The 26,384-nt window shown below is 38.5% G+C and overlaps 1 protein-coding gene across 1 annotated transcript in view; it reads left to right on the plus strand.

Annotated features, from left to right (window-relative positions):
- Window positions 1-18,518: 18,518 nt before the first annotated feature.
- LOC149214660 (disease resistance protein RPV1-like) overlaps window positions 18,519-26,384 on the plus strand; it is a 98,462-nt gene continuing 90,596 nt past the window's right edge. The window contains exon 1 of the mRNA XM_089389463.1: window positions 18,519-18,694. Coding sequence (XP_089245589.1) covers window positions 18,519-18,694 — 176 coding nt within the window. The remainder of the gene's footprint in view (window positions 18,695-26,384) is intronic.

Consider the following 26,384-nt stretch of genomic DNA (forward strand, 5'->3'; position numbering starts at 1 on the left):
TTATGCTTCAGATATGGCTAATGTGGATGTTGTTTTTGGATACCCTTGGATGGAATCTATGGGTACTATCAATATTAATGTGTAGAAGAAATTCCTGAAGCTCTGGTATAAAAAGAAGAAAATTACATTACAGGATATTTCCATCAATAAACAGGTAGAGTCCACGAAGGCTGAAGCAGAAGATGTTCCAGGGATTGACACATCAGATGATGAGCCCTTGAGGGTCGACAACCAAACACAAACATCAAACCAGGTATGAGAAAATCAGGTAGAGTCCAAGGAGGCTGAAGCAGAAAATGTTATAGGTACGGATACATCAGATGAGGAATCCGTGGTTGAAGTAATATTGGAAGATAAGAAACAACAATAGATGCCACAACATGTACTGAATACAAATCAGGCTCCATTAGGTGGTGAATTAAAGAAAGATACAATGTTGGTTAAAACTTCAGCATATCACCATCCACATCACCCCGTAAGAAAACAACCCACAAGATGGCAACAAATCAGCAACAAGGACAACAACCCCCGCATGACAGATAGCGAGGGGTAATGATCCACCCACAACAAATCAACACAGAAGAGCTGCCAGGGTTCACCTTTCTCAAGTGAGCGAGGCACCAGCTAGATCGAGGGTTCACCTTTCTCTTGGATGGCTAGATGCACGTGCATGGTACCAGTGGACTACTCTTTTGAGTAGATCTTATTATTTGTGTTCTTCTTATGTTTCAGGGATGAAACATGTTTAAGGGGGGTGGAATGTAGTATACCTAGGGGGAATAGTATGGGATATAGAGGGAGGTACCCAAGGGAATAATGTAATAATGGAATGGGCCATAGTAATAAATAAAGTGGTTAACTCGTATCATGTAAGGGACCACAAGTACTTAGCAATAATGTAATAAGCCCATTGTATTATATAGATGGTATTGAGGGAACCATGGTAATGACCCATGGTATTGTATGTATGAGTCCTATATAGAGGCTAGAGACTCCCCATTGAGAGATGTGAAGGAATATTGTATGGACAAGCATATGGCCTGTGGAGTGTTCTCCTTCCTTAAGGAGTGAATGTATGGTGTTGCCCTACCTCAAGGGTTTGATAAATAAAGAAGCATTTCTATCTATATTCAGATCTCGTTTTTTTTTGTGTGATTATTTACAGTTATTGGGTATATTGGTATCATTTCATATATTTGTAGGTCGAACTGATGTCATCTTGTCATGAGTGAATTGTAGATGTAGGTACCTTATCATACCATGGAAAGATGATGGAGAAAGAGGTGAAGAAGGGAGGCATGCTAAAGACATCTTTATATATGAATAATCAAGCTGATCAACACACAAAAGGGAAACAAGCAAGCCCCTTATAAGCCTGTAATAATACACAACTTGAAAGGATCACACAAGCTTAAAAGACATCACAATCTAATACGCGAAATAGTTCACAATTTAATAGTCATGGAATTATACAACAACACACATTCAACAAGATTCATACCAATGCAAACGAAATAGTTCATAAGCATAAGCGTAAGCGAAATAACATACATCACAAATACAATAATAATAGTCCTACTATATTTACAACATATGCATGAAAACATGTCAGCTCAGAGCTTTTATTAAGTGAAACTTCCATTCACACATACACTATAAATGAACCACTAGTTTCAATAGTGGAACGTAAAGGCAACATCTCCTACTCCTCCAAACAAAGATACTCGCTATATGCTATGGAGAAGCCAAGGCTCTCACAAAAATCCCAAGCTCCTAATTCTAACCCTAATTCTAGTCAAAATCTTGGCTCCCCAAAATCCATTTACATGACTTATGAGGTTATATTTATAAAAATAGGGTGTTACTCTTCAACTCCCCTTTGTGACTCTTAGACTTCCCTCCTAACTCTTCAACTTATTTACAAAATAACTTTTCAATTACATCATGACTCTTCACATTCCACAATTGACACTTGGAATTTCACCTACAATTTAATTACAAATAATATTACAATTACTCGTACGCATATGAGACAATATTGGGTTGAGCCCACTAGACAACCTTATAAGAAAAAACACTATCATGTTTGAATTTGGGGAAAATCTAACTCAACAACTTCCACTTGATGTCTTTCGATCACGTATCAGTGCTAAGATTGGTATTGTGCGATGGAACCCTAAATTGTGCAATGGTGTCTTGTTGGAAGCAGAATCTTGCCTCCATGGAATCCAGGTAAAATGATTTGGAACCCATTTGAGCTTGCTTTTAGAGTAGGAGAAATATTGTGTTCATTTGGACATGACCACTGATGTACTTCTGTATGATCTGTTTGTTCAACTTCAAATCTTCCTTGGTGGAAATCTGCCTATGATGCTCCAAGTATTCTTTGATCTACTGCCTCACCTGGTTCATCGGTTTTGCTTCAATGATTGAGCCAAGTGATGGGATCCTGTGTGAGTTCACAAAGAAATCCATACTATTTTATAACCGTGCTATGAGTTCTAAATGTTACCAATGAACGAGGCGAGATGTTTTATTGTTTTGGATGAGCATCCGAACTCTCAATTTCTACAACTCTGCCCATTTCTTTGTTTTCTTTCCCAAGTCAAGCGATGCCCCTTTGCATTGCATTGAAAATTCATGTCTGGAAATGATGGCAGCTTGAAATTTCCTGAGAGTTTAGAAAAAGTCTTTACACTTTTGTTGCAAGCCATACAAGTGGACAACAACCCACGCTAACAATATCCTCATAAAGATTCCTCATGGTATCTCCAAGTGTCTATAATTCACCCAGTATCATTGCCTCTATTTCCTCTAGATAGGCCTGTGTGTAAGTTGTGTTTTGAGATGCTATGCAGAGATGTTCAACCTCTTGCGTGGGAGCGTGCAAGTTCTTTGCCAATTTCTTGTCATTGACCATCAAATACTCAGTGTTCGCATTTTCTACACCTGTAAAGACCAAGTTGGTTGCGGAAATGGCATTGAGATTCTTCCTGGTGTCCACCACGATCACCCTTTCTCTAATAAATGCATGTGATGTGAGGTCATCCGAAAAATAATTCCTACGCTCTTGTACGATATTATTCTGGAGTTCATCGTATAACATATTGTACATGTCCACAACTAGATCATCATTAAGAGGAACACCTTCCTCTTCCATGCTTGGAGCTAACTTTGCTGCTGGAGAGGTTGGAGACTAAATGATGACCTACTATGTGCTAGGAATCATGTCAACATCTTGATTCTGTGGCTTTGGTTCCTCCTCCATGTCTATGATATCAATAAATTCTTCAATCTATTGAGCAAGCTCCTGGTCCTGCATCCTTCTACTCTCCTCCTTTGGATTTCGATTCTATTCTTTCTCTTCAGCTTGTTTCTGTGTTATTTCTTTTGCTATTACACTTCACCTTTCTTCTTCCTCTTGCTTCTTCTTTTCTTATTGTTCTTGATTATGATTTTCTTCCTCCAATCTCTTCTGCTCTTCCCTCTTCCCTCGTTCTTCTCCTTGCATCCTTTGTTTCCTCCTTGCCTTTATTGCTAAAGTCACTTTCATAATAGCTAGATCCGCTTTCATATTGCTACTTCGTTCTCCCCCTAGATTGTATGCAACCTTCATTTTTCCCTTGTCATGCGTGGGGTTTCTCCCTTCTACTGGTACTGCTTCCAGAGTAGCTTCATTCTGTGGAGTCACCCATGAATTTATTGCAAAACTAATCAGATCATGGGACTTGAAGGGATTATAACAATTCTTCCATGGATCCTCCTTTGGCCAGTGAAATGTCCCGCTTAGCCACTGAAATGGATTCTCGCATAGTGGTCTTTGAAAATACCATGGGAATCATACGAATTAAAGTCTCTAGTACCGAATGAAAACTTATCTATCACCTTTCCTTCGAAATTCGTGACTTACAATTTCTTGATCTCGTACAATCCAATTTTTATAGGAAGAGTTGGCCAAGGTGCTTTCTTATTCCTGTGAAAAGCTACTGAAAACCCTGTGGAGAGATGATATGCAAATTCTTGCATGACAAGCTTATCAGTGGCATACCTTGGTAAAATATGTGGTGACTTCTATCCATCGAACACTCTAAGGAAGGTGTCATCCAATGAGGCAAACCAATCTGTGATCTTTGGTACTACTTCCATTGCCCCACGTGACATGCAAGGTGCTTCTTCCTCAAATATCACCTTATATAGCCGAATGAGGAAGTGTCAGCTATCTTCTCCATAACTCCTTTGTGGATGCAATCCGAGAAAATATTACAATATATTTCCACGACAGGGTCCCGTGGTGTCCAAGTCCAATCTATGCCAGGGAATGAATTGTGTGCACATATTGCATCCGGTAAATATGAAGACATGTAGAATCTTGTTTTCCCACCCTTGGTAAGATTTCAGGCATTCACTACTTGCATACTTAAATGTTGAGCCAAAAAGTATGACCAGTTGAATGACCTCCCCTCATTCACCACCTGGTTCAAAATATTTCCCACCCTTTAGGAAATCTCTCCATGCTCTACTGACTGTAAATTCTGCAAGCTAGGATAACCAAGAGCTAATAAGGCCTCATGAGATACTTTTTCTTGTATGTGTTGGTGGGTGTGTCAAAAATTTGATGGCTCTTTCACCCATCCCTTAACAATGTCACTCATGCTCACATAGTTGTTGGTGGCATAGAAGTATGAATACATGAGTGTTTCTGGCTTGGGAAAATGGTACATAAGATGGTAATCTGGTGCCAGAAAAGTAGCAAGATTCTATCCATTGGCATTGCTCAAATTCATAGTCTTCACATCAATATGTGAAACAATCTACCTGATAACATCTACACATGGGAAGATTGGATATTTGCATGCAACCTTGTGTAGTCCAGATTTCTAAACAATGACATATACCTACCAATCCTCTAGATCTGCTTTGAACCTCTTTGCTTAAAAAACTTCATTCATTTTCTGCCTTGTAAGATATGATTCCTTTTCCACAAATAGTTGAGTGTCTGAATACACTGACAAGTTTATTGGCATACTCTCAACTGCTTCCCTAGTAATTTGTTGCCTTGAAGAAGGGGAAGCAGGAGAAGGAGAAGCTAATACGGTTTCTTCAATATGCTTCCGTGAAAATGGTGATTCTCCTATGAGAACAATTCTAGAAGGCCCTTTATAATTCTGAACTTATGAGGACTCTTCTTCCTTATTAGTTGTTGTCTTTCTTCTTTTCATGACCTTGAAAGTTTTTTGTTGTAAATCTGATCCTAATGGTGACTAAGTTTTCCTTGGTCATTTTAATTCTTTCTCTATGGTCTTTGGAGTCTCTAACACTATCTGAATGGATATTTATTCCCCGACTTCCTATAAAATATTTTCCTTGCATTCTTCTTTATTGGAAAATTTCTCAATCTCTAGTTTAGCCACATGAACATAAGGTGTTGATTTCTATGCAACTCTAACTATTGATATAATCTGCAGTGGGTCATAAGACCAACTGAAACTCAACTTGAACTTCATCTGTTTCAATAAATTATATACCTCTCTCCCTGCAGCTCTTGTGTTGGTTATGAATGGGACAAACTGTGCTTTCAATTTAAATTGATCTTTTTGTTTTCTAGAAACAAAATGAACATCTTCTACATTCATCATTTGTCTAATATATTCAAGAGAAAAAATTCTCATTGGGAGGAAGATAGGAAACTTGTATGGTTGTAGCTCACATCCATAAATCCTAATTTCTATAAAATTCTGGTATAAATACCAGTCTCCAACCTTTAACTATTCACTAAGATGTAAAATTATTTTAATTTTAGTAGAAGTCCTAGGAACAACGTCAGCATTTAATAAACAATTTTCTACATACAAGAATTGATTGACAAAATCACTAAAGGAGAAATCTTCAGAAGTATTTCTGACTAGTGAAGTCTAGTGAATAACTAACTGTGGGATGCCTGTAATATCCATCTTCTGCAAAGGAAACTTGAATATTTTTTATTGATGATATAGGAACAGGTAGATTAAAATTGATTGATGCTTCAAAGAACCTTCAACACTGAACTTAAAAAACTACTCATGAATAATGTCTTAAAGGATCTGACTGTAATTGAATACATCTGAAGGCTTTTTACTAGAGGAAAATACTGATAACAATCCTAAAATTACTTCCTCGACCCATTGGTCACTGGGGTATCCTAATAGACAAGAAACTAAGGAAATGACCTTCCTAGACATCTCAAGGAACATGGCATTAGAATATGGAGGATTGGTCCTGGGTAATTCAGAATTCTCAGGAATAAAAGATTAAAAAATATGAGCTCTTTTAGAAAATGAAAGTTTTTGGTAAATCTCCATTAATGCATCATTAGAAAACATAAGTAGGGATTCTTGAGAATTCAATTGAAGGGATTGGAAAATTGACTCAGGGGTTACATAAAACAAGGTTTCATTATTTTGAGCAATGATAGATCTCTAACTTAGGAGAGAGTGAGCTTCACACTAGGTAGTGAAATATGTAAAATGGTAGGTATGAGGGAAGACAAATTAAGGTAATAGGGATTCCTAGAATGAAAATTCATCACTAGCATCCTGGTATTTTTGAAAGGCCTAATTGTGCAGTTCATAGAGGTCAAACTCGCAATTGGTCTCTACTGTTTTAAATTTAGTGTCAACTAAAGGTAATTCATCTAAATTTATTATAGAAGGAATCATTGGACTGTCAACAAATACTTTGGATTTTCCTTTATGAGAACCCATTAAAGAAAACATAATTGTTGGGGATTAGTAGAATAGTTACCCGGAAATAGGATGATCGTACGCTGGAAAATTGATGTCGTTCACTTGCAGATTCGAGTTGGAAATATTGACTATAAGAATAATGCAACAAAGAAGGTAATTTGCAAAAGGGACAGGCCTTAAATCAAATGCTGATAATAGGCAAAATTGGCTAATGGGAAATGGCGAGGGGGAATTAAATATTTTGAACGTTGGCAGGAAATTAATGCATAATGGTTACCTAATAAATTTATCAGGGAGATGGTAATGGTTAAATGTAGTGAAGGTTCTAGCAATAGGAGAAATTGGCAGGAGCAATAGCGGAAGGTTTGAGTGGAATAATGGTGGTTTATCGAGGGGGGTTGTTTATGGATTTTTGCAGGGGTTACCGCAATGGATGTGAGGCTACCACCTACCCGAAGGTGGGATCGGGAAAATCACTTTGGAACCCCACCCCCCCCCCTCCATTAATTGTCGACAATGTTGGGGGTCTCGCAAATGATCGGGGGTCGTTGATCTGGGTGGGCCCAATCTTATCCGTTCAAATGCAAACAATATTTAAATGTTATCCGAAAAATCGATCAAATCAATTTATTACATATAAATAATCCTTTTAAAAATACTAAGTATTATTTAAAATAAAATAAAAATGATGCGGCACTTGAATGTGAACACAATACTAGGGATATTATTTTATTATTTTATTTTTTATCCCTTTCTTATTCTTTCTTTCTTTTGATTTTATCTTTTATTTCTCTTTCCTTTTCATCTCTTTATTTATTTTTCTATCTTTTCCTTTTCTCTACTTATATATATATATATATATATATATATATATATCTATATATATATATATATATATATATATATATATATATATATATATATATATATATATATATATATATATATATATATATATATATGTTACTTTTGAGAATAAAAGAAAAAATACAAAATATTACAAGGGTAAAAATAAGTTATAACATTGTGCACAAGCAGAGGTTCCTTGCAGCTTCAGAAGTCTTTGTTCTTCTATCCCCGTCATGACAACTGAGTAATTTGATGCTTTTTTGGCCTCAACCTTGCCATCAAACATATGAATGGAGCGTCCTTGCTCGTAGATGTGGAACAAAGACAACAAGTTTCTCCTTAACTTTGGGAGATATAGAGCATCATGTAGAAGAAAGTTTGGAAGACCAAGCAATTTGAGCATGATGGTGTCAAGTGCTTGAGTTTTGACTTGTCTACAAATATAGTGCTCCATCAACATTGTAAGTGAATTCTTCAAAGAAATATCTCCTGAAATTCATGTGGCAAGTTGCTCCTAAATCAAGAAACCAATCATATTTCTATGAAGCAAGTGAAGCATTGAATAAGTCTTTGGTTACTCCAATGTTGCAATGTGCCACACCATGATGGGTGGACTCGGGTGCCTTACCTTTCCCTTTGTCAGTTGCTTTACCTTTCCCTTCATTTCTTTCCTGCTTAATTCGGTCCCAAGGAAACTTACAAGTGGAAGCTTCATGTCCATCTCTATTGCATTGTATGCAATGAAGATCAAACTTTTCTCTTTGGAATTGTCTACCCCCCTTCCTCTAAAATTCCTCCTTCCTCTTTGTCTTCAGCCCCCTCTTCCCATAGAAGAATCTTGTGCAAGATTCTTCTCCTTTGTTCCAGGCATATAATTTCTTTAGTAGAATGATGAGTTGTCTTCTTCCCAAAGGCCTTCTCTCTCTCAGCAAACTTCTTCTGAAGGGAGTAAAAGGTACTCTCCTTAAGGTTTCCACTTGCTTTCAATGACTCAAGATAATGTGAACAAGTTGGATATAGTGCCTTGACATAAGCTATGAGAGGAATATCTATCTCAACACTAGTGGATTTTATATCATCCATAATGGATCTTACTTCTCTAATTCTAAGGCAACAAGGTCATCATTTTTCAATTCAAGACTAAATAACCTAATCACCAATTGAACAATTTCAAGTTTAGAGTGTGAGACAATTCCTTCAACTTCTTTAAGGGTTCAAAAGCATTTGAAAATGGAGAGATATGGCGACTCACATCTTCATTTACTGATGCTATAATCAAGGCGTAGGCCTTGTTGTTCTTGTTTTCCCAAATGGCAAGCTCCTTGCTTGAAGTGGGTTTTTCAAGTGAATTGTCTCCTACACCTTCATAGACTCCTTTCCAAAACTCATTGAAAATGTGAATGTTTTTTATCTTCTAGGACCACTCAGGATAGTTCTCCTTACTAGTGACAACCACTCCCACAACAGATATGAGTGAATGCAATCTTAAAAAATGACTATGTGCTTCAAAATAATTACAGTAATTGCAAGTCTTTGTAAAATAATTTGTTTTCTTAAAAAAAAACCAATTAAGAGTGTAGGCTCTCAATATACTTCCATCATATACCTTTTGTAGACCATATGTGTAATTTTATTATATGAAGCTTAACCATACCATATATTACTTATTAAAAAAAAAAACAATGCATTTATAAAAGAGCCAATGCACTTTCAAATAATGCACTTCATACCATACATGTGGAGTATTAAACAAATAAAACACATGGTCATACGGCTATACCTTGATCGGTCAAGAACAAGATTGCACCAAGCCACAATTACGTTGCACTGTGGAGGAAACCTCTTTGTGGAATATTACCACAGTTAACCAACACTCACAAAACATTCAACTCAGCTCCAGGAAGTATACCGACAGCCATTGTTGTCACAAATTCTCTTTGTGCAGTTAATGGGAGACTATGCATATTTTAATGGGAGACATACGTTGTTGCAACGGTCTTGGACACATAATATTTTAACACACAATATGTTGCTCCTACATACAATTTAAACAAAGCAAAGACCAATTTTTTAATGGACTAGCTATCACAGGTTTCATGGATTTAATGCATTCAACTGGGTTTAGGTAAAGGGACAAAGGATCGGTGCAAGCTTCACTTGGAGATGAGGGGATAAGCATACCACATGAGTTTTTTATAAAAAAAAATCCACACAGACACAATACTGCCACCAACTTCAAAATATTTCCCTCATTCAATCAACTATAACTTTTTTGCAATCAATCAAATATTTTCCACATATACGACATTCATCAATCATCAAACTTTTCAAGTTCTTAAAAGACTTACCACACTCTAGACATCACATAATTTGAACTACAATCACACCATTAAACACAACACCTCGAGGAAGGCACACCATTCTTTACACTAGGTTGCAAATCAATGCCTCAATGCAAAAATACAACCTTTTCAATAGGAGGATAGAATACGACATGCAATCTCTACCAATGCATTCAACAACAACGCATGGGATTTTGCAAGGATATGATAGAGGCATTAGTTTGCAAAAGATGTAGAACAAAGGTAGAAAGGAAGCCAAAATTGATGTTGAATATGATACCATGTCAGGCCAGGAGGTAACTCCTCAAATCAAATTGTGTTATTGCATTAAGATGGATCATAGATATATTCATGGAGAGAGAGACTCTTGGGTTTTCATATCCTAGTGTCTCTTCGTCTTCTAATTCTCCTTATTTTCTATTTACAATATTTACATGGACTTACCTAATCCCAAAGATTAGGTGTCAACATAACAGAAGGTCTATGATGATACAAAACAAAGGAGGATTGAGATGAAACCCCTTATCATCCTCTTAAGATATGAACATATAAATACATCTTGAAGAAACATCTAATTCAATACTATCATAGTAGTTTCTTATTTGAAGTGTAATTTGTGTTCTCCATGGTATCTTGAACGAAATAAATGGTATTAGATTAATCAATTGGGCAAAGGCCAAGCTACTTACTGAAATATGCCTTTCATTTATTGCAATACATTGTGTATAACTAAAATTGAAGGTATTGTAAATTTGAAGATTGTAGAGGAATTGGATTTGCTTAGCTCTATGAGTTGTAATCTTAAAGATAATGGGATAGGAAATATATAAAAAAATTGATCAAATAAGAAAAATTAAGAAATCAAATATTAAAGCATGCATATCATGATTAATATGTTGTAATGTACAATCACTTAAAAAAGGTATTGATGACGAGTTAGAAGAACCACAAACAAGAAATCACCATCTCATTAAAATGCCTTCTACAGAAAATTGTCTAAATTGTTTGTAAAAGAATCATGGATCCAAAAATCATGGACACAAATCAAATGTATATTAAAAATCTAATTGTGTAAACCCCGATGATGAAATATATACCCAAAGTATAATTGTATAAACACTAATACTTAATCATAAAATTGTGCCAAATCTATGTGAAAAAATTATATATCCAAACTCTAATGATATATATCTAAGCTCTAATTATATAAACACAAATCAAGTTTATATATATATATATATATATATATATATATATATATATATATATATATATATATATATATATATATATATATATATATATATATATATATATATATATATATATATATATATATATATATATATATATATATATTGAATTTGTAATATTAGGGTTTATCACATTAATATTAATATTGGGATTTGTTGTAGCGGCTACAACCATCCTCCAAAATTTTGCCTTAGCTTTGTTTTGAAGCCTCCCTACCAACCATCCTTTGCAGCATGTCTTGCACTACCCAGGTACTTGTGGTTTCAGTTGAGTTTCTTTAGCTTATCATCTTGTGTTCGCTAACTTGTTTCCCTTTCACCCACAAGTTGACCTCCCGTGACTTGGTCTTCAACTGATTCTTGTGCTGACTTGGAGAATTGCACAGCACTGGAGGGAAACCAACCTTTCTCTTCAGAATTGTGCAGTGCATCAAGGCATTCAACTGCTCTCCAAAATTGCGTAGAGCATGCAGGCTACCTTCCCCTTGAAAATTGCACAGAGCATGTAGGCTACCTTCCCCTTGAAAATTGCACAGAGCAGCCCATCACCAAGCTTGCTCTCATAATTTGCATAGCTCTAGATGGAAGCCTTGGCTTTAGTCCAGAAATTGCGTAGAGCTTGAGGGATAGCCAAAGCCACTCAACCCATAAACTATGCATAAGTCATCCTGAGACTTGTTGTCTGTTGCATGTGCTCACAGGTTGACGGGTTCCCTCTAGGACTGTGCAATCTTATTGTTGCAGCTAGATCTTCAAGGAGCTATTGCTCCATGATCTCATGCCTGATTGAGATCACCAGACAAAAAAATATAATGGCTAATGCAATCTAATAATGGCCCCTCAATCCAAATTGTCATGCATGCAGAAAGCAGTCAGATCTATGCTATAGGTAAGAAATCAAAACTAGAATCCTTGCATGTCAGGAAAAGGTTTTGAGTTCGATGCAGATCTTGCGCTCCACTTGAGCGATCCAACACATCTGCACGAGATCTCTATCCCTACACACAAACAAAACTAGACAAGAAAAACAGTTGATGTTCCTCAGAAGATTGTTAGATAAAAAACAATAGATACGATCATATAATATACTGAACATAAATTCATGTAAGGAAGGGGACACAAATTTTTATTAACCATTTAAATGGAACTACATCAAATGTATACCATCAACACAAAGAAAATCCTCTCCTCCAACTTGCAGTATGGCCTCCTCTCCCTAGGAAGCAGAGCTCTCACACTGTCGTTTTTGGTCCTCCCCCCTATTCCCTCTTGGTGAGATTATAAAGGCTCATTCCATCCTTGAGGAGAATGTATCTAGACACCTAGGGGGATTGAGAAGTTGGGAAACTTATACAATAATGGACCCGTAGCCAACTCATACACAAGTAGGTCAATCTGATCTCCTTGGGAATGAAAAACTCTAGAAACCTTTTGCACAATTATGATATTTTTATCAATTATCTCAATTATGAAATAAATATTATCTCACAATTATTATATTTTGGCAAAATAAATATGAGAAATTGCTTAATTATCTAATTTAACCCTTTTAACATGGGATAAATCTCACATAAGTAAAATAAAAGGTGAAAAGGGGATGCATTTAAGCCAAACAACTGAGGTAAGTTGATATTGGGTTTCTCTCATTATAAAGGAGTGGCAAATAGGGTTATAACAGATGCCCCCTAATGCATGAGGTCATAAGAGAAACTGATGGCCAAAATGCATTACAATAATACTCAATTCCCAAAATGGGAGGAAGGATCCAAGACTATGAAGTTGGATTGGAGGAACTCAAGTGTTGAAGGCTCAACTTCGTTGAAAACATCCCCAAGGTGGGCATACCAATGCTTAGTCATAAGAAAGTACTGAACATGGCCTCCATAAAATACACTACAAATCCATGACATGAAATGCTAAAACATGGCCACGAAGACATACACAATGGATCCATGTGGTTCAACAGATAAAGCATAGCTACTAACAAATACAATCGTGGATCTATGTCATAGTATACATCAGTAGGACTATGGATGCATGACAGACAGAGAAGTGTCTCAAGATAACCCTCAAAGTACATAAATGATACATAACTCCAACGCAACCTAGGAAGGATGCCATATAAGAGTGAGATGACTCTAACCCGGGGTTTTTAACATAACCTTGATGGTACGAATATACACCATGCGGATAGATGAGCTGAAGTTAAGCATGGTAGAAACTGCCTGATTACCAGTCAATGAGGTAAACCAGTAACAGACATGGGGCAATCCACCAATGAGGAAAATGGATCCCAAGGTATCTAGTACAATCCACCAAGTGTGAATAGATGAGTTGATGTCGAAAACTAGTGAACTCGATCAATCATGAGACAATGATGAAAACCCATTTTCGATCATGAGGAAGCCTGCCACTGAGGTCTACAAGCTCCAAGGTACTACTAATTCCTAGATCAAGCTCCTGGATAATGAGCTAAAGTCGAAAAGAGAAGATCCATTGAAGGAGGGCCTTAATGTATCCCCCATCAATTGACACAGAACAAACCAAGATGATGTGATGAATAGATGAAGTCATGAAGCAGTGAAGTACAATTGACACGAGGATGGTCGACTCAAAAAGGGCTACATGCTACTATAGATGGCCGAAACAGGTTGAGATTTCCCTTGAACACATAGCAGCACAAAACAAGAATGATTTGGCAGCATGACTATATGATCACCTGGTGATATCATGAAACGATGTAGGAGACATAGAAGCATGCTCCATATGACTAGAAGAGTAACTAGTCAGACAAGTAAAGAGACTCATATGGAGGGTATGGCTTCTGGGCAAGCTAAAAACCAACAGTAAGATAATGGGACAGACAAGTGTCATGTTCAAGGGTGACACAACTAATTCTACCACTTTGATGACTAATGGAAAAATATGTTCCCCCCCTTCTATTTTTTATAAGTTCCTTTTTCGTAAAGTTCTCCCCAAGCCCAAAAAAGAGATACAAGTATATAAGGGGGAACCTCCTAGCCACAATGGACTAGGATATTCCTTTTTCGTAACTAGTCTATCCTAGTCCAGAAAAGGGTTAAACTTATACTAGGTAGATGACACTTTTGATACTTTAACGAGCGTGAAGTAGACAAGTTCACTCGACAATATTTTACAAATTAAGGAGTCTGAAAAGAGCTTAATGGATACTCCTCTTAGAGGAATGAGTGGCATAGAGGGTAGAAATTGGTTTCAGTAATGATGGAATTGCTCATGACATAAAGAGGACAATAGGTGAGATAATAGGACCACTCATTGTAGCGGTTCTTCTAGGAAAGGGTAAACACCAAGTGAAAGCAGGTGGTAGCCCAAGCAGATGATGATGATGGAAGAGAGAAACCAAAGCCCATCATGCAAAAGTAAACTGATAAAAAATGGCAATCACAAGGGAGAAAAATGGTGGAATCCTCTTGGGGTAAACACAGAAATATGACGAAGAAGAGGACATGAGGATCAGATTCTAATTCATGGAGGGTCAGAAGGAGGAATTCCAAGAAGGAGTAAAGAATGTTTGCATGGAAACCACCTTGGCAAAAAGGTGCTAACTAGGGTATCCATGACCAGGGAAGATCTACCACCAAGTTATGACATGCATAAAGGAAGTGGCGAAAGTCACAACTTGACGAGGTTACACCTAAGGCATAAATATGGTACTCACGGTCAAAATGCAATGGTGATAGTGATATATGATCGACCCCTATATTGCAAGCTCAAGAGAAACACACCTAAGGTCCAATGGATGTCGCAATAGAAGCACCACCTTGTCCTATAAAAACCATCCAGAAAGACTAGCCCATGGTTAAATCACATAATGAAAGACATAAACATGAACAAGATAAAAACAGGACCATGTATTTTTTGGTTTGTTTTTTGAATTTTATAAGTTTTCAGAATTTTGGCATAAATAAGGAATAGAAAATACTCGCATTACACACCAAACCAAAACGGGTAAAGAGTCACATTTCTATGTACAATATGTACAAGTGCAACACAGTCCAGTAGGTTACGCCAAAGTATGCCCACAACTGGGCACAGGCCAAGGTTTTCCATACGTGAACTCATGGAAGGTAAATATACCATATGTCTCACCAATGTGGGGCCATGCCAAAGGAAATCAAACTGCTCAATCCGAAAGGTTGACATAAAGGGGGTATAAGATGCTTGTCAACATGTGGAAAGGAAGTGGGCAATTCAGTGGCAAGTTAAACATTAGAATCCCAAGACTTGACTTGGCTCATGGGTGGAAACTCCAAGGAACTCTAGGAAGGTGCCCCCTAAGTCGATTCAAGATTTAAGTTGCTAGGCTCTACTCGTTCTTCATCGGGGAGACTAGAGGTAGAAAGAGGCATAACCTACCTATGATTATCAGTGGGTAGATCCATGACCACCAACTTGACTAACCAAGGAGGCTCATTATCAAGGGAGTCATGCGAAACAAGAAGAGAGGCGATGTGTGTGGGAAAAAGAACATGATCATATTCCATATTGGGATGGAGTTTCTTACCAGTGTCAGGAGGTACTGATAGAATTTCCAAAGAGTCAATCTCTTCCAAAATAGGTGGCAGAGGGTGCTAATTAGCTTGTTCAACTTCCATAGAATCAAGCAGCACCACCCAAGGATCAAGAGGTCTATGGGGTCTACGGGTGCTGGAAGAGATAATATACTTAGGAGTTGTGGTAGAAGTAGAAGGAGTGTTGGGTGGAGGGAGTTGAGGAAGGATTCCCATAAGGGATGAGATTTTAAATAATCCCATGCCAACACTCTCATACTGACCAAGGTTTTCTCTCACGAGTGGTACAAAATTTCCAGTGGTGGAAATATGAGCTGATGGCACACAAAAGTCAAGTTGATTAATAGTGACAATTTTGCCTTAATGAGGAAAGAAAAGTACATGAAAAATAGATGAGACAACTGCGGTCATTTCATAAAACCAACTATGGCCAAGTCATAATCTAATGTGGTGTTGACAACCTGGACAACAACATGGATAGTTTCCCTCCTAACTCAATGGAAAAATTTGGAAGAACTCCCTTTGGAACAAAGTTGTGTCCATCAAAAGCTTGAAGAGTCATGTTGGTTGTGGTGAGTGTTAGAGAGCCAAAAGCCTTCCATCATGATGCTTACATGATGCATGTGGAAGATCCCTCATCCACTAAAGTGCAATGAATATTCCTATGGGAAACACACATGATGATTTGGAAAGAAATCTGATGGGAAAGTCGAGGCGCGACTTTATTAGCATTAAAAGCAACGAGACTAGATTCAAATAGGTCAACTGCACCAATGGCACACAACAAGGCTTTGCGCTGCTGAGGACAACTTTGCAATACCTCCATGGAAAACATGGCACAAGGAGCCTGGGCTACATCTTCAACAATATTGTAGTGTTGAGCAGCCTTGGTAGAAGGATTGTGTTGTATTTTGAAGAACACCCTTGGGAGGGTGATAGACAGGTTCCACAGGCTTATCTAGAGTGAGAGGTCCAGTGGAGGGTAGTGGATTTGATGAGTCCTTAGATGGGGGACTCGAATAAGGAACATCATTAGACTTGGCTCACATGGTCGTATTAAGATCTTCCTTGCACATGAAGACGGATTAATTATGAGAAGATGACCCCTTGTTGCCCCTTTGTGGAGGGCGAGAAGGTTGAGCAACCATCTATTGTTGGGGTTGCGTAGGGAATGGATGGGTTAAAATAGCAAGCTATTGAGTCCAAGGTGGTGAAATAAGAATACGGACCTCATCCATTCATGGGCATTCGTGAGTAAGATGGTCACCTTGACAAATTTTACAAGGGAACTTGACATTACAATGAAGTTCACTAGTGCCCCCTCCCTGACTCTGAGGGTTGGATTAAGACTCCTAAGCATTTTGATTCTTTTGTTTATTTCACGTATTATTCTTCTTACCACTAGATTGTTGATTTTTCTTCGGTTGAGTGGAATTCACAGTGAGAACATTAGTGGATAGCTCAGGAGCGATTGCTTTAGCAGAGCCAGACGCATTTGCTGGGGCTTGAGATGTAACAATCAATTTCCCAAGTTGGGCGGCAAGTTGGCTCACGAAATTGGAAACAGACCCAATCACACCATCGGCATGTGGGTCAAGAACATGTTTTAAGGGTCAATAGAAAGCATAGGGGTGTTAGGCAGCATTTCATAAAGTGTACCCAACTGTGAATAGATAAGATCCAACTGTTGGGCAACTAAAATAACATGTTCCTCAGTAAGGGCTCGAAACATAGACACATCCTTGGAAATTTGAGGTCAGAGAGATAGAATGAACCATTTACATAAGATCTCATCAGGTAACTTGGTTCTCACCAACCTCTTGCGATGGTGCCACTCATGAATATGATCAGAGATTAATGTAGCATCATCTTGTTTGAAATTATACGAGAGGTGAGAGTCGATATCATACCGAGTAGGTAACTGGAAATGTGTCAGGAGAGTTTGAGCAAGGGAGACAAAGTCATTGTAGGATGTGGTATCTAGCTTAATGTACCACTTTACGGCATCCCCGGTCAACACAAGTTGGAATAAGTGAAGTTTAAAAAAATCATCCACTAAAGAATTAGATGAATACTGCAAATGATAAGTGGTAATGTGTGTGGATGGATTCTCCCCAGGCTTTCCTTCAAACTTGGGAATATCGGATGGTAATTTGGCGAGCATAGGTGGCCACCAAGGATAATGATGTATGAGTTCATTAGTCAGTTTCACCAAATCCAGTAAATCGAGAGAAGATAAGAAAGGATTTTGGAGCTGACTAAATGGGTCATAGGAGGGAGAGGCCCCTAACCAACCATGTGGTCCCCCCATATGAGGAGTGGAAAGATGCACTTACTTGTGAAGAGAAGGGTTCACCCCATCATAGGACTGATGCGGGACAACATGACTAGTAAATGGAGGTTTCCCCCCAGGGTAAGTACTACTAGAGAGAAAATGACCCCTAAAAGCATGGATGCTAATGGGGTTGTACCCAAGTATGGGAAAAGGACCAATCTATGCAGTATGACCGACATAAGGAGGATACCCTGTGTGAGAAACGGTACTAGCAACAGGGTTGCCCCTAGGTAAACTAGCCCCCCAGTAGAAGTACTGGTAGGTGGTGCCCCTCCAAAAAGAGAACTGTACCAAGCTTGTGACATAATAGAAGTGGAATTGCCCCCAAGATGAGTAAGGACAATGGATGATCCTCCCCACATATTATTGGATGTAACCATGCTTAACTGAGGGACAAGAACAATTAGTTGGGCAAAACGTGTGTAAAGATTCCTTAACCTACCAGTTGACTAGTCTGGGCTGCCATGGTCAACATAGGAGATGGTTTGGACATGGAAACATTCGAGAAATTTCCAAGATTCATAGAAGAAACTGGTGGATTGCCCCAAGAAGAAGTAAGAGGTGTGGACGGAGGAGTGGGTATAGGCACACTAAGAGGTGGCAATGATGTCATGGCAGCTGATACTGCTGATGCAGAAGGGTAAGGACATCCCAGAATCCACCATAGCGTAAAGTACAGAAAAAGGCACGTGAATCTAGGTAGGTGTGGAACTGTCAGGGTTCAATCACAATAAATCAGGTCCCAATGGATCAGTCAAATGTGTGTTGGCAGGAGCATCGGAGTCGTCTGCCAAAATCTTGATAGAAACTAAATCAGTACTAGAAGGACCATGTATAAAATCCATGACAATGTGGTGGTCTAAGTCTTGAGAACCGATGGGTACTCTCTATGTAGGGGTAACAATTCAACCTCGTTCAGGAGGCAAACAATGAATACGACGTGACCGTCGATGAACAAATTTAGCCTGGGTGGTAACTTATGATTTGGGTACAATTATGTTAGTACAAACACCCTAAGGCTAAAACTACTGATTCAGACCAAAGAGCAAACACTAGAAACATCCTAGAAGATAGCACATGCAAACCAAAATACAAAGAAGTTGGTGGTGGAACAGTGATACTAGCGACCAGCTTCCTAGTCCTTATATCTACGAACTCGATACAAGTGCCCTTATTTTCCATGGGGCACCCTCTGAGAGGACTGAGAGAGTATGACTAATATATGTCTCAGGTATAGAGAAAACGAACCCGACCCTGGACCAATGTATAATCCCTAAGAGGATAGGTCACTATGTTCACCATGTACAATAACACGACCTGGGGGGCCAGTCGAAGGACAAATCCACACGCAAGGGTAGGAAAATTAACCCCAAAAGGAGCTAAGACCAAAATCCCCTTGAGAGTTTCCTCCCAATTTGTCCCCAAGTGAGATGACACTGTTTGTATGCATGGAGATTCCGCTATACTGCGCCACCCAAAACTAAGCGAAAGGGGTTGTGCCAATTCGCCTAGCCCAAGTGTTACCTCATGCTTGACCCTTTTGTGAGGAGGGCTTCCCAGACTGCACTACTGCAAATGGATTTAACTCCCTACTGCAAGATGCTAAGTTAATTTTGTAGTCTTGGAGTAGTTAACTCACACTCCTATCTCCAAGACCCTAGCCCAAGCTAGTGTTGGTGTACTACCAGTGAAAATAAAAGACAAATTTAGTTAATTTTATTATCACGTTGATTTTAGTCATTGTTGTTTACACAAGTGGGATGCGGCGTGAAACTAAGATGGTGTGAATGAATCTTAGTTAGTCACCCTAGTGCAACTATATGCAATTTTCAATTTTCAATTCGATGAATGCTAACAATAGGAGGGTAAGATCCTTCTAACACACCAGTGGCTATTATGATGCACCTCTAAATCTTCTTGAAAGCAAATTATCCCAAATTTTGTGAATTAATGACCTAAAACAAACTAGGAAGGCAAACCAAAACAATCTGAAAAAAAACCAAAGGAAAAGACTCCCAAGAAAGAATGCAAAAGCACTATAGAAGTGTCACAACTAGGAAAAACAAAGCCCAGTCAAAGAAAAACACTGAAAGAAATCAAATCGAAAGAAAAAAGTGAAGAAAGGGGGGAAATGTCATCAAGCTAGGGCTATAGTATAATGGCTCAAGAAAGACCTATGTTCTACAAGGATCAAAACCAGACCCTAGATATAGGAAGGCGTAAAAAATATCATATGACAGTGATACAAAACAATGAAAACACACTCAAAATAAATTTCCTAGATGACAATTGCACAACCAATCACAACACCACTAATTGTGATGAACACAAACAAGAGAAAGAATAGGTAACTTAAAAACAAGTGACCAAGCCACACAAAGGTAAAGAGAGACCAAAGTGGGATATCAAAGAGATCTAAGTGGTTACCAAAAGTAGCCAAACAGATCTGAAACAAATATCCAAAGATGAGAACACTAGTCCTGAACCAAAGAATTCTTTAAGAGAAACCTTGAAGAACATAAGCAATGGATGATCCCAACCAATAAATAAGAAATGGCTCATATCTGATAGAGATTAGCAGTGAATAGAAACAAAAATAAATAGATCCAACAAATAGCATCAAGTTTTGAAGAACACACTTGAAAAATCAAGAAAATAAGTTCAAAGAGAACCCAAAAATTGGGGAAAACGGATAGAAAACAGGCTGATTTTTCAACCAGCCATATCTTCCTCATACAAAGTCTTCTGTTTCAGATGGATTTTTTTTTAGGTAAAAAATCAAGAGGATTACAAATATGTCGTTATTTTCACTTAATTATGTATAGAAAAGAACATAAATGAATAGAAAAAATCAGTTGCACGCGAGGGCGGAAGAAAAACAAATTGCCCAATTTTCAATTGGCCATAACTTCCTCATACAGAGTCCGTTTTTTGTGATTTATTTTAGGGGGGTAAAAATCTAAGAGGAATTCAGATCTGTGGTTATTTAAATCAAATTATATACAGAACATTCAAGAATTTGATTTCAATTCTCGGATTTGTTATTCCCTCATACAAAAAACAAAAATAAAACTCTAGATATAACATCAGCTTAGATCTGAAGCAAGTAAAATGAAAGGAGATCAAAATGAATCCAAAAGATTATAGAGAACTCAATGGGAACAAGGGAAAACCAAAAAACATAAAGAAGAAGAGGAGATCTCAAACAAAGAGGGAAAAATAAAAATGATCTCATTGAAAGCACCAGTTCTATTGCAACTAGATCTGCAAGGAGCTATTACTCTGTGATCTCATGCTCAATTAAAATCACTAGACAATAAATATAATGGCTAACGTGATCTAATAATGGCCCCTCAATCCAAAAGGTCATGCATGCAGCAAGTAATCAGATCTATGTTATAGATAAGAGATCACACCTGGAATCCTTGCATGTCGGGGAAGGGTTTTGAGTTCGATGCAGATCTTGCACTCCACTTGAGCGATCCAACATGTATGCACGAGATCTTTATCCATGCACACAAACACAACTAAACAAGGAAAATAGTTGATCTTCCTTGGAAGATTGTTAGATCAAAAGCAATAGATACTATCATATAATATATTGACCACAAATTCATGTAAGGAAGGGAACACAAATTTTTATTAACCATATAAATGGAGCTACATAAAATGTATACCATCAACACAAAGAAAATCATCTCCTCCAACTTGCAGTATGACCTCCTCTCCCAAGGTAGCAGAGCTCTCGCACTGTTATTTTTGGTCCTCCCCCCTATTCCCTTTTGGTGAGATTATAAAGGCTCATTCCATCCTCCAGGAGAATGTATCTAGATACCTAGGGGATTGAGAAGTTAGGAAACTTCTACAATAATGGGCCCCTAGCCAACTCATACACAAGTGGGTCAATTTGATCTCCTTGGGAATGACAAACTCTAGAAACCTTTTGCACAATTATGAGTTTTTTCTCAATTATAAATAAATATTATATCATAATTATAATATTTTGGCAAAATAATTATGAGAAATTGCTTAATTATATAATTTAACCCTTTTAACATGGGATAAATCTCACATAAGTAAAAGAAAAGGTGAAAAGGGGATGCATTTAAGCCAAACAACCGAGGTAAGTTGATATTGGGTTTCTCTCACTACAATGGAGTGGAAAATATGATTATAACACTTGCCTTGCATGCATGGGTAGCTTTTTCCTAAAAAAGAAAAAAGAATCCTTAGATTTTAGGGATCTATTTTTAACAGTTGGAGGTTACATGCAAAAGTCATTTTAGAAACCTCCCACCAAGTGTCACTTTTTCCTAGAATTATGGCATGCATTTCATAAGCCTCGATCTTGTCAAAACTATTTATTCGATGCTTTAAAACTCATTATTCACTTCGTTCTTTGAGCTCTGGCATTCCCAATGCATTTAGGAACCTTCGACACACTTATTGCACATTTTTCTGGGTTACTCTACTTTTCATGTCTTTTGCTACTTTTCTGTCACTTTTTGTATTTCGGTTTGTGTGAGTGTTGTTTGCTTGGTTTTTTTGAATGCTTGCTGTCATTTTAATGCATGCTAGTTTGTATAAGCATTTTTTCAAGTTTTTCATTGCATTTCCTTGTTGTAACACGCATAACATTGTTTCTGCACTTATGGTCGTCGTTGAGGCGACTCGCTTCACACACGTCATCGTTTTCCCATTTTACTGAATCCTGCACTCACTGATTGCATGCATGTTCATTCACTCATTCTTTCACCCAACTTTGCACATGCATTCAGTCCTTACTATTTTCAGTCACCCGTTGGTAGGTTTGAGCTGCCTTGGCCTGGACCTTGCCTTGCCGGGCTTGCACTGCGTGCTCCCAGAAATTACGTAGAGCCTACCTCACATTGGCATGCCAGGATGTTCTCTACACAATTCTGAGAGGTAGTGCCTCAAGTGGCTCCCATAATTACACAATGCAATTTTCCCAGGTTGCAGTCATGCTAACTGAAACTGTGCATTGCATAGTTCTAGTCATCAGTAGGCCAAGTTGGATTGTGCTCTTCGCAGTTTCAGAAGTCAATCAGCTCACTAACAGTTGGGACTGTGCTCTATACAGTTTTGGTAGTCAGTCTCACATCCTCTTAGAGAAAATTTTGTAAACTTTCCAGTCAGTCACCCAAGTGTGTTGCATGTTAGCCCTCAAGTTGCTTTTGGTTTTCACGATAGTTTTCTTGCCATGAGTGTTTCTCTATCTCCAGGTATCACAGGTGTTCATCGGTCTCTCAGCAATACAAGTACTATGGCTTTAAAGAGAGAAGAGTCAAAGGACACGGTTGAGAGCACAACTAGAGATGTGGTCGAGCAAGTTTCTATGAGCTTGCCCATCTACGAAGACTCTAAGTTGTTCATAGACAAGGAGATCAAGATCAAATGGTAGGACATCAATGACATCTTTTCAGGCACCTTTGAGGAGAATTTGGAGGACCGCAGAGTCTATGTCAACATACACAAGTCTGCCTTGTATTGGGATGCATGTGGTATCCTGCATTTCCATGCGCAGACATGATCCATTGGATTGTATCACAAACTGATCCAGAGGCAATGGTGTTGAGCAGTGTCAGTGGGAAAAAACTTGCAATCTTCAGGGAAGAGAACTTTTAGGAGATGTATCACTTTCTGTAGTCGGTGAACACAATGGATGCACCCTTCACCAATCCCAACAACATTGCAAACTCAAGAGACATCTTGAAGAGTTGGGTGAGATATCCATCTAAGTTTAGGATAACACCCAACCAGGTATACAAGACAAATATACTACGAAAGGCTTATCAGTTCTTGGTCATCTTTGCATGTCGCTTATACGACCAAGAAAGTACAGAGACATTCCCACAAATTTGGGTGATTGTGTTGGATCAACTGGCGAATGAAGCAAGACCTTTCAATTGGTCCAATATGTTGGCTCTCCAACTGAAGGGGCAAGTAATAGATTCCTGGAATCCACCCAAATGCCAGCAAGCAAAGCTATTTATGTTCGCCTACATTCTTGATGCCCATTAGCAATTCCTTTGCTTGGGTTTGGCATGGACACCTTCAGAAACCTCTGTGCACACCTATTGCAAGTTGTTCTTCGATTGCAAATTCCGTGGAGTTATACTATAGCTATTAGACCACTTCGTCACCCTGGTGTATAGGATGATCTTTGAGCAGGATCCGCCTTGCATGTCACAAGCAACGATGGAGGCACTGGTTAACATAACAGATTAGTATGTATCACCCCTTAGCACCTTCATCCAGATGTACACTGCGGAGAAGGCTCCACCTGTTTAACCGAATGTTTCCATGGAAAAATTGGCCATGCAAGAGGTTTCATACCACTTCTTGAGAGGGTTGTCAATGAAACTGCACATGAAGAAGAAGACATCTTGGCCCGATATTCCTTTGCGGATCATGTTGTATGAGATCTAGAATCTCAATCATGTTGAGGCCGAGACGGAGGAATTGGAGAATTTCACCTTCGACACCATAAGTTTCAATCCATATGACTCGCATCGCTTAGTGGAAGACTATTGTGTAAGAGTGTATCATCCATGGATCCACAAGGCATTCCATTAGCCTAAGGGAGACCCATGGAGATACTGCTATAACTCCTCAAGGCTCAATGAACCAGTCAGAGTGGCTGTAGAATGGTTAGCAGTGCAATGGGAAACAACATCTTAGAGGGCAGCAACATCAGCAACCATAGAGGGAACCAGAATTGTGCATGATAAAGGCAAGAGAAAGGTTGCTGACAGTGTAAAGGCAGAGCAAAGCTGCAAGTTCAAAGCATATCCACTTGTATTAGGAGAAAATTTGGAGATTAAGGCAAAGATGTGAAAGTGCATGTCGCGCATGGAATCCCCCCAAGGCATGTTTTGGGGCTCAATTCCCAAGTTTTGATCCAATATTATTGTAAAGACTCCGCGAATTGTGGGCATGGAGCGTGAAATATATGATAGAGTCACAAGGTTGTACACCTAGTTTTGTAATGTAATGTTGGCTTGCCCATGTTCTGCATACCATGGGATTGTATAAATAGAGCGAGGCTCTAAATGTAAAAGAAGGCAATGGAGATAACAGAGTAGTAGAGAGAAGAAAGAGTCTAAGTGACTAAGTGTGTCTTTGGGTCATAGAGTAGAAGAAGGCTTTGCAGCCAAGTGTGCAGAGGCCTAGTAGTCTGCAGCTGAGTGTGCAGACCCCTACAACTGAGTGTGCAGGATGGAGTCGAGTCTGTAACCAAAGAAGAGATTAACAAAGAGAAGTTTTATCATAATTCTGTGTATTTGTTGTTGGGTTAATGCATGTTTTATGTAAATTACAAATATACTGGTTATTTACTGCGCGCACCTGTGTGAACGATTTATGTTGTTAAGTATATTCTAAAGCGCACAAGTAAGATAAAATAATCAACTAAAATTGGAATACTAGTAAGGACTGGGGTAATAATGGTGTTCGACCCCTCAGAAGGCAGAATCTTATGCTGCGCGGTAGGGGAAATTGCGTGTACTGACGTGTGTGCAGGGTCGAACCGCAGACCACTTGAACTCATTAGACATCTCCAGGGTGCAGAAACCTAGTTCTAGAACCCTCCCAAACTACTTCGGGTGAGACCTCAGTCCGCGCTCCGCGAAATTTTGTCGAAAGGGCTAATAGTACCAGGATTTTTTTGGCTAAATCACCTTCGAACCTGCGTCAGGCTCCAACAAGCCAACAAATGGTTCCATTGCTAGGACCAGGATCTGCATAAGAGATGTCTGATGTCGTTCACTAGAATCTGACAAAGAAATAAATTGAAGAGTGGCTAGACAGAAAGATTCATGAGTTCACGGCGCAGGAAAACAGGAATCCGCGAGTATCAAAGGAACAGTGGTTAGAGCACTACTTATATACGGAAATTCACAAAATTTTCTTTGCATCTTTCCCCTCTAAGTTGTACGAGTGGATCACGAAGCTAGCAGACAATCAGGGAAGGTGTAGGCTCGAAAAACCTATTGTGTGGACTCCAGTTTTGGTGCACAAAATAGAAGCATCAGGAAATAAGATCATGCACACTGTGGACCATTGGCTCGATCGAATTATAGGAGGGTTTATGACTGAATTCACGGTAGATAAATCATTTAGCTACAGCGAGACGGAATGACGCTTCCTCAAAAGACCGTGAGGTAAGTACATTAAATCTTTGAACACTTGGATTAAAATTCTACTGTGTGAAAAGCGGGTTATGCAAATAAATCAATGTTTGGGGCTACGTGAAGTGGGAGGATTTACAGAAACAAAGGTAGCGAAGAATTAAAGACTAGTCCCTTGAT

This window comes from Pinus tabuliformis, chromosome 1_1, assembly GCF_031772625.1.
Source record: "Pinus tabuliformis cultivar Carrire ecotype Pingquan chromosome 1_1, CPIR1, whole genome shotgun sequence".
NCBI lineage: Eukaryota > Viridiplantae > Streptophyta > Pinopsida > Pinales > Pinaceae > Pinus > Pinus tabuliformis.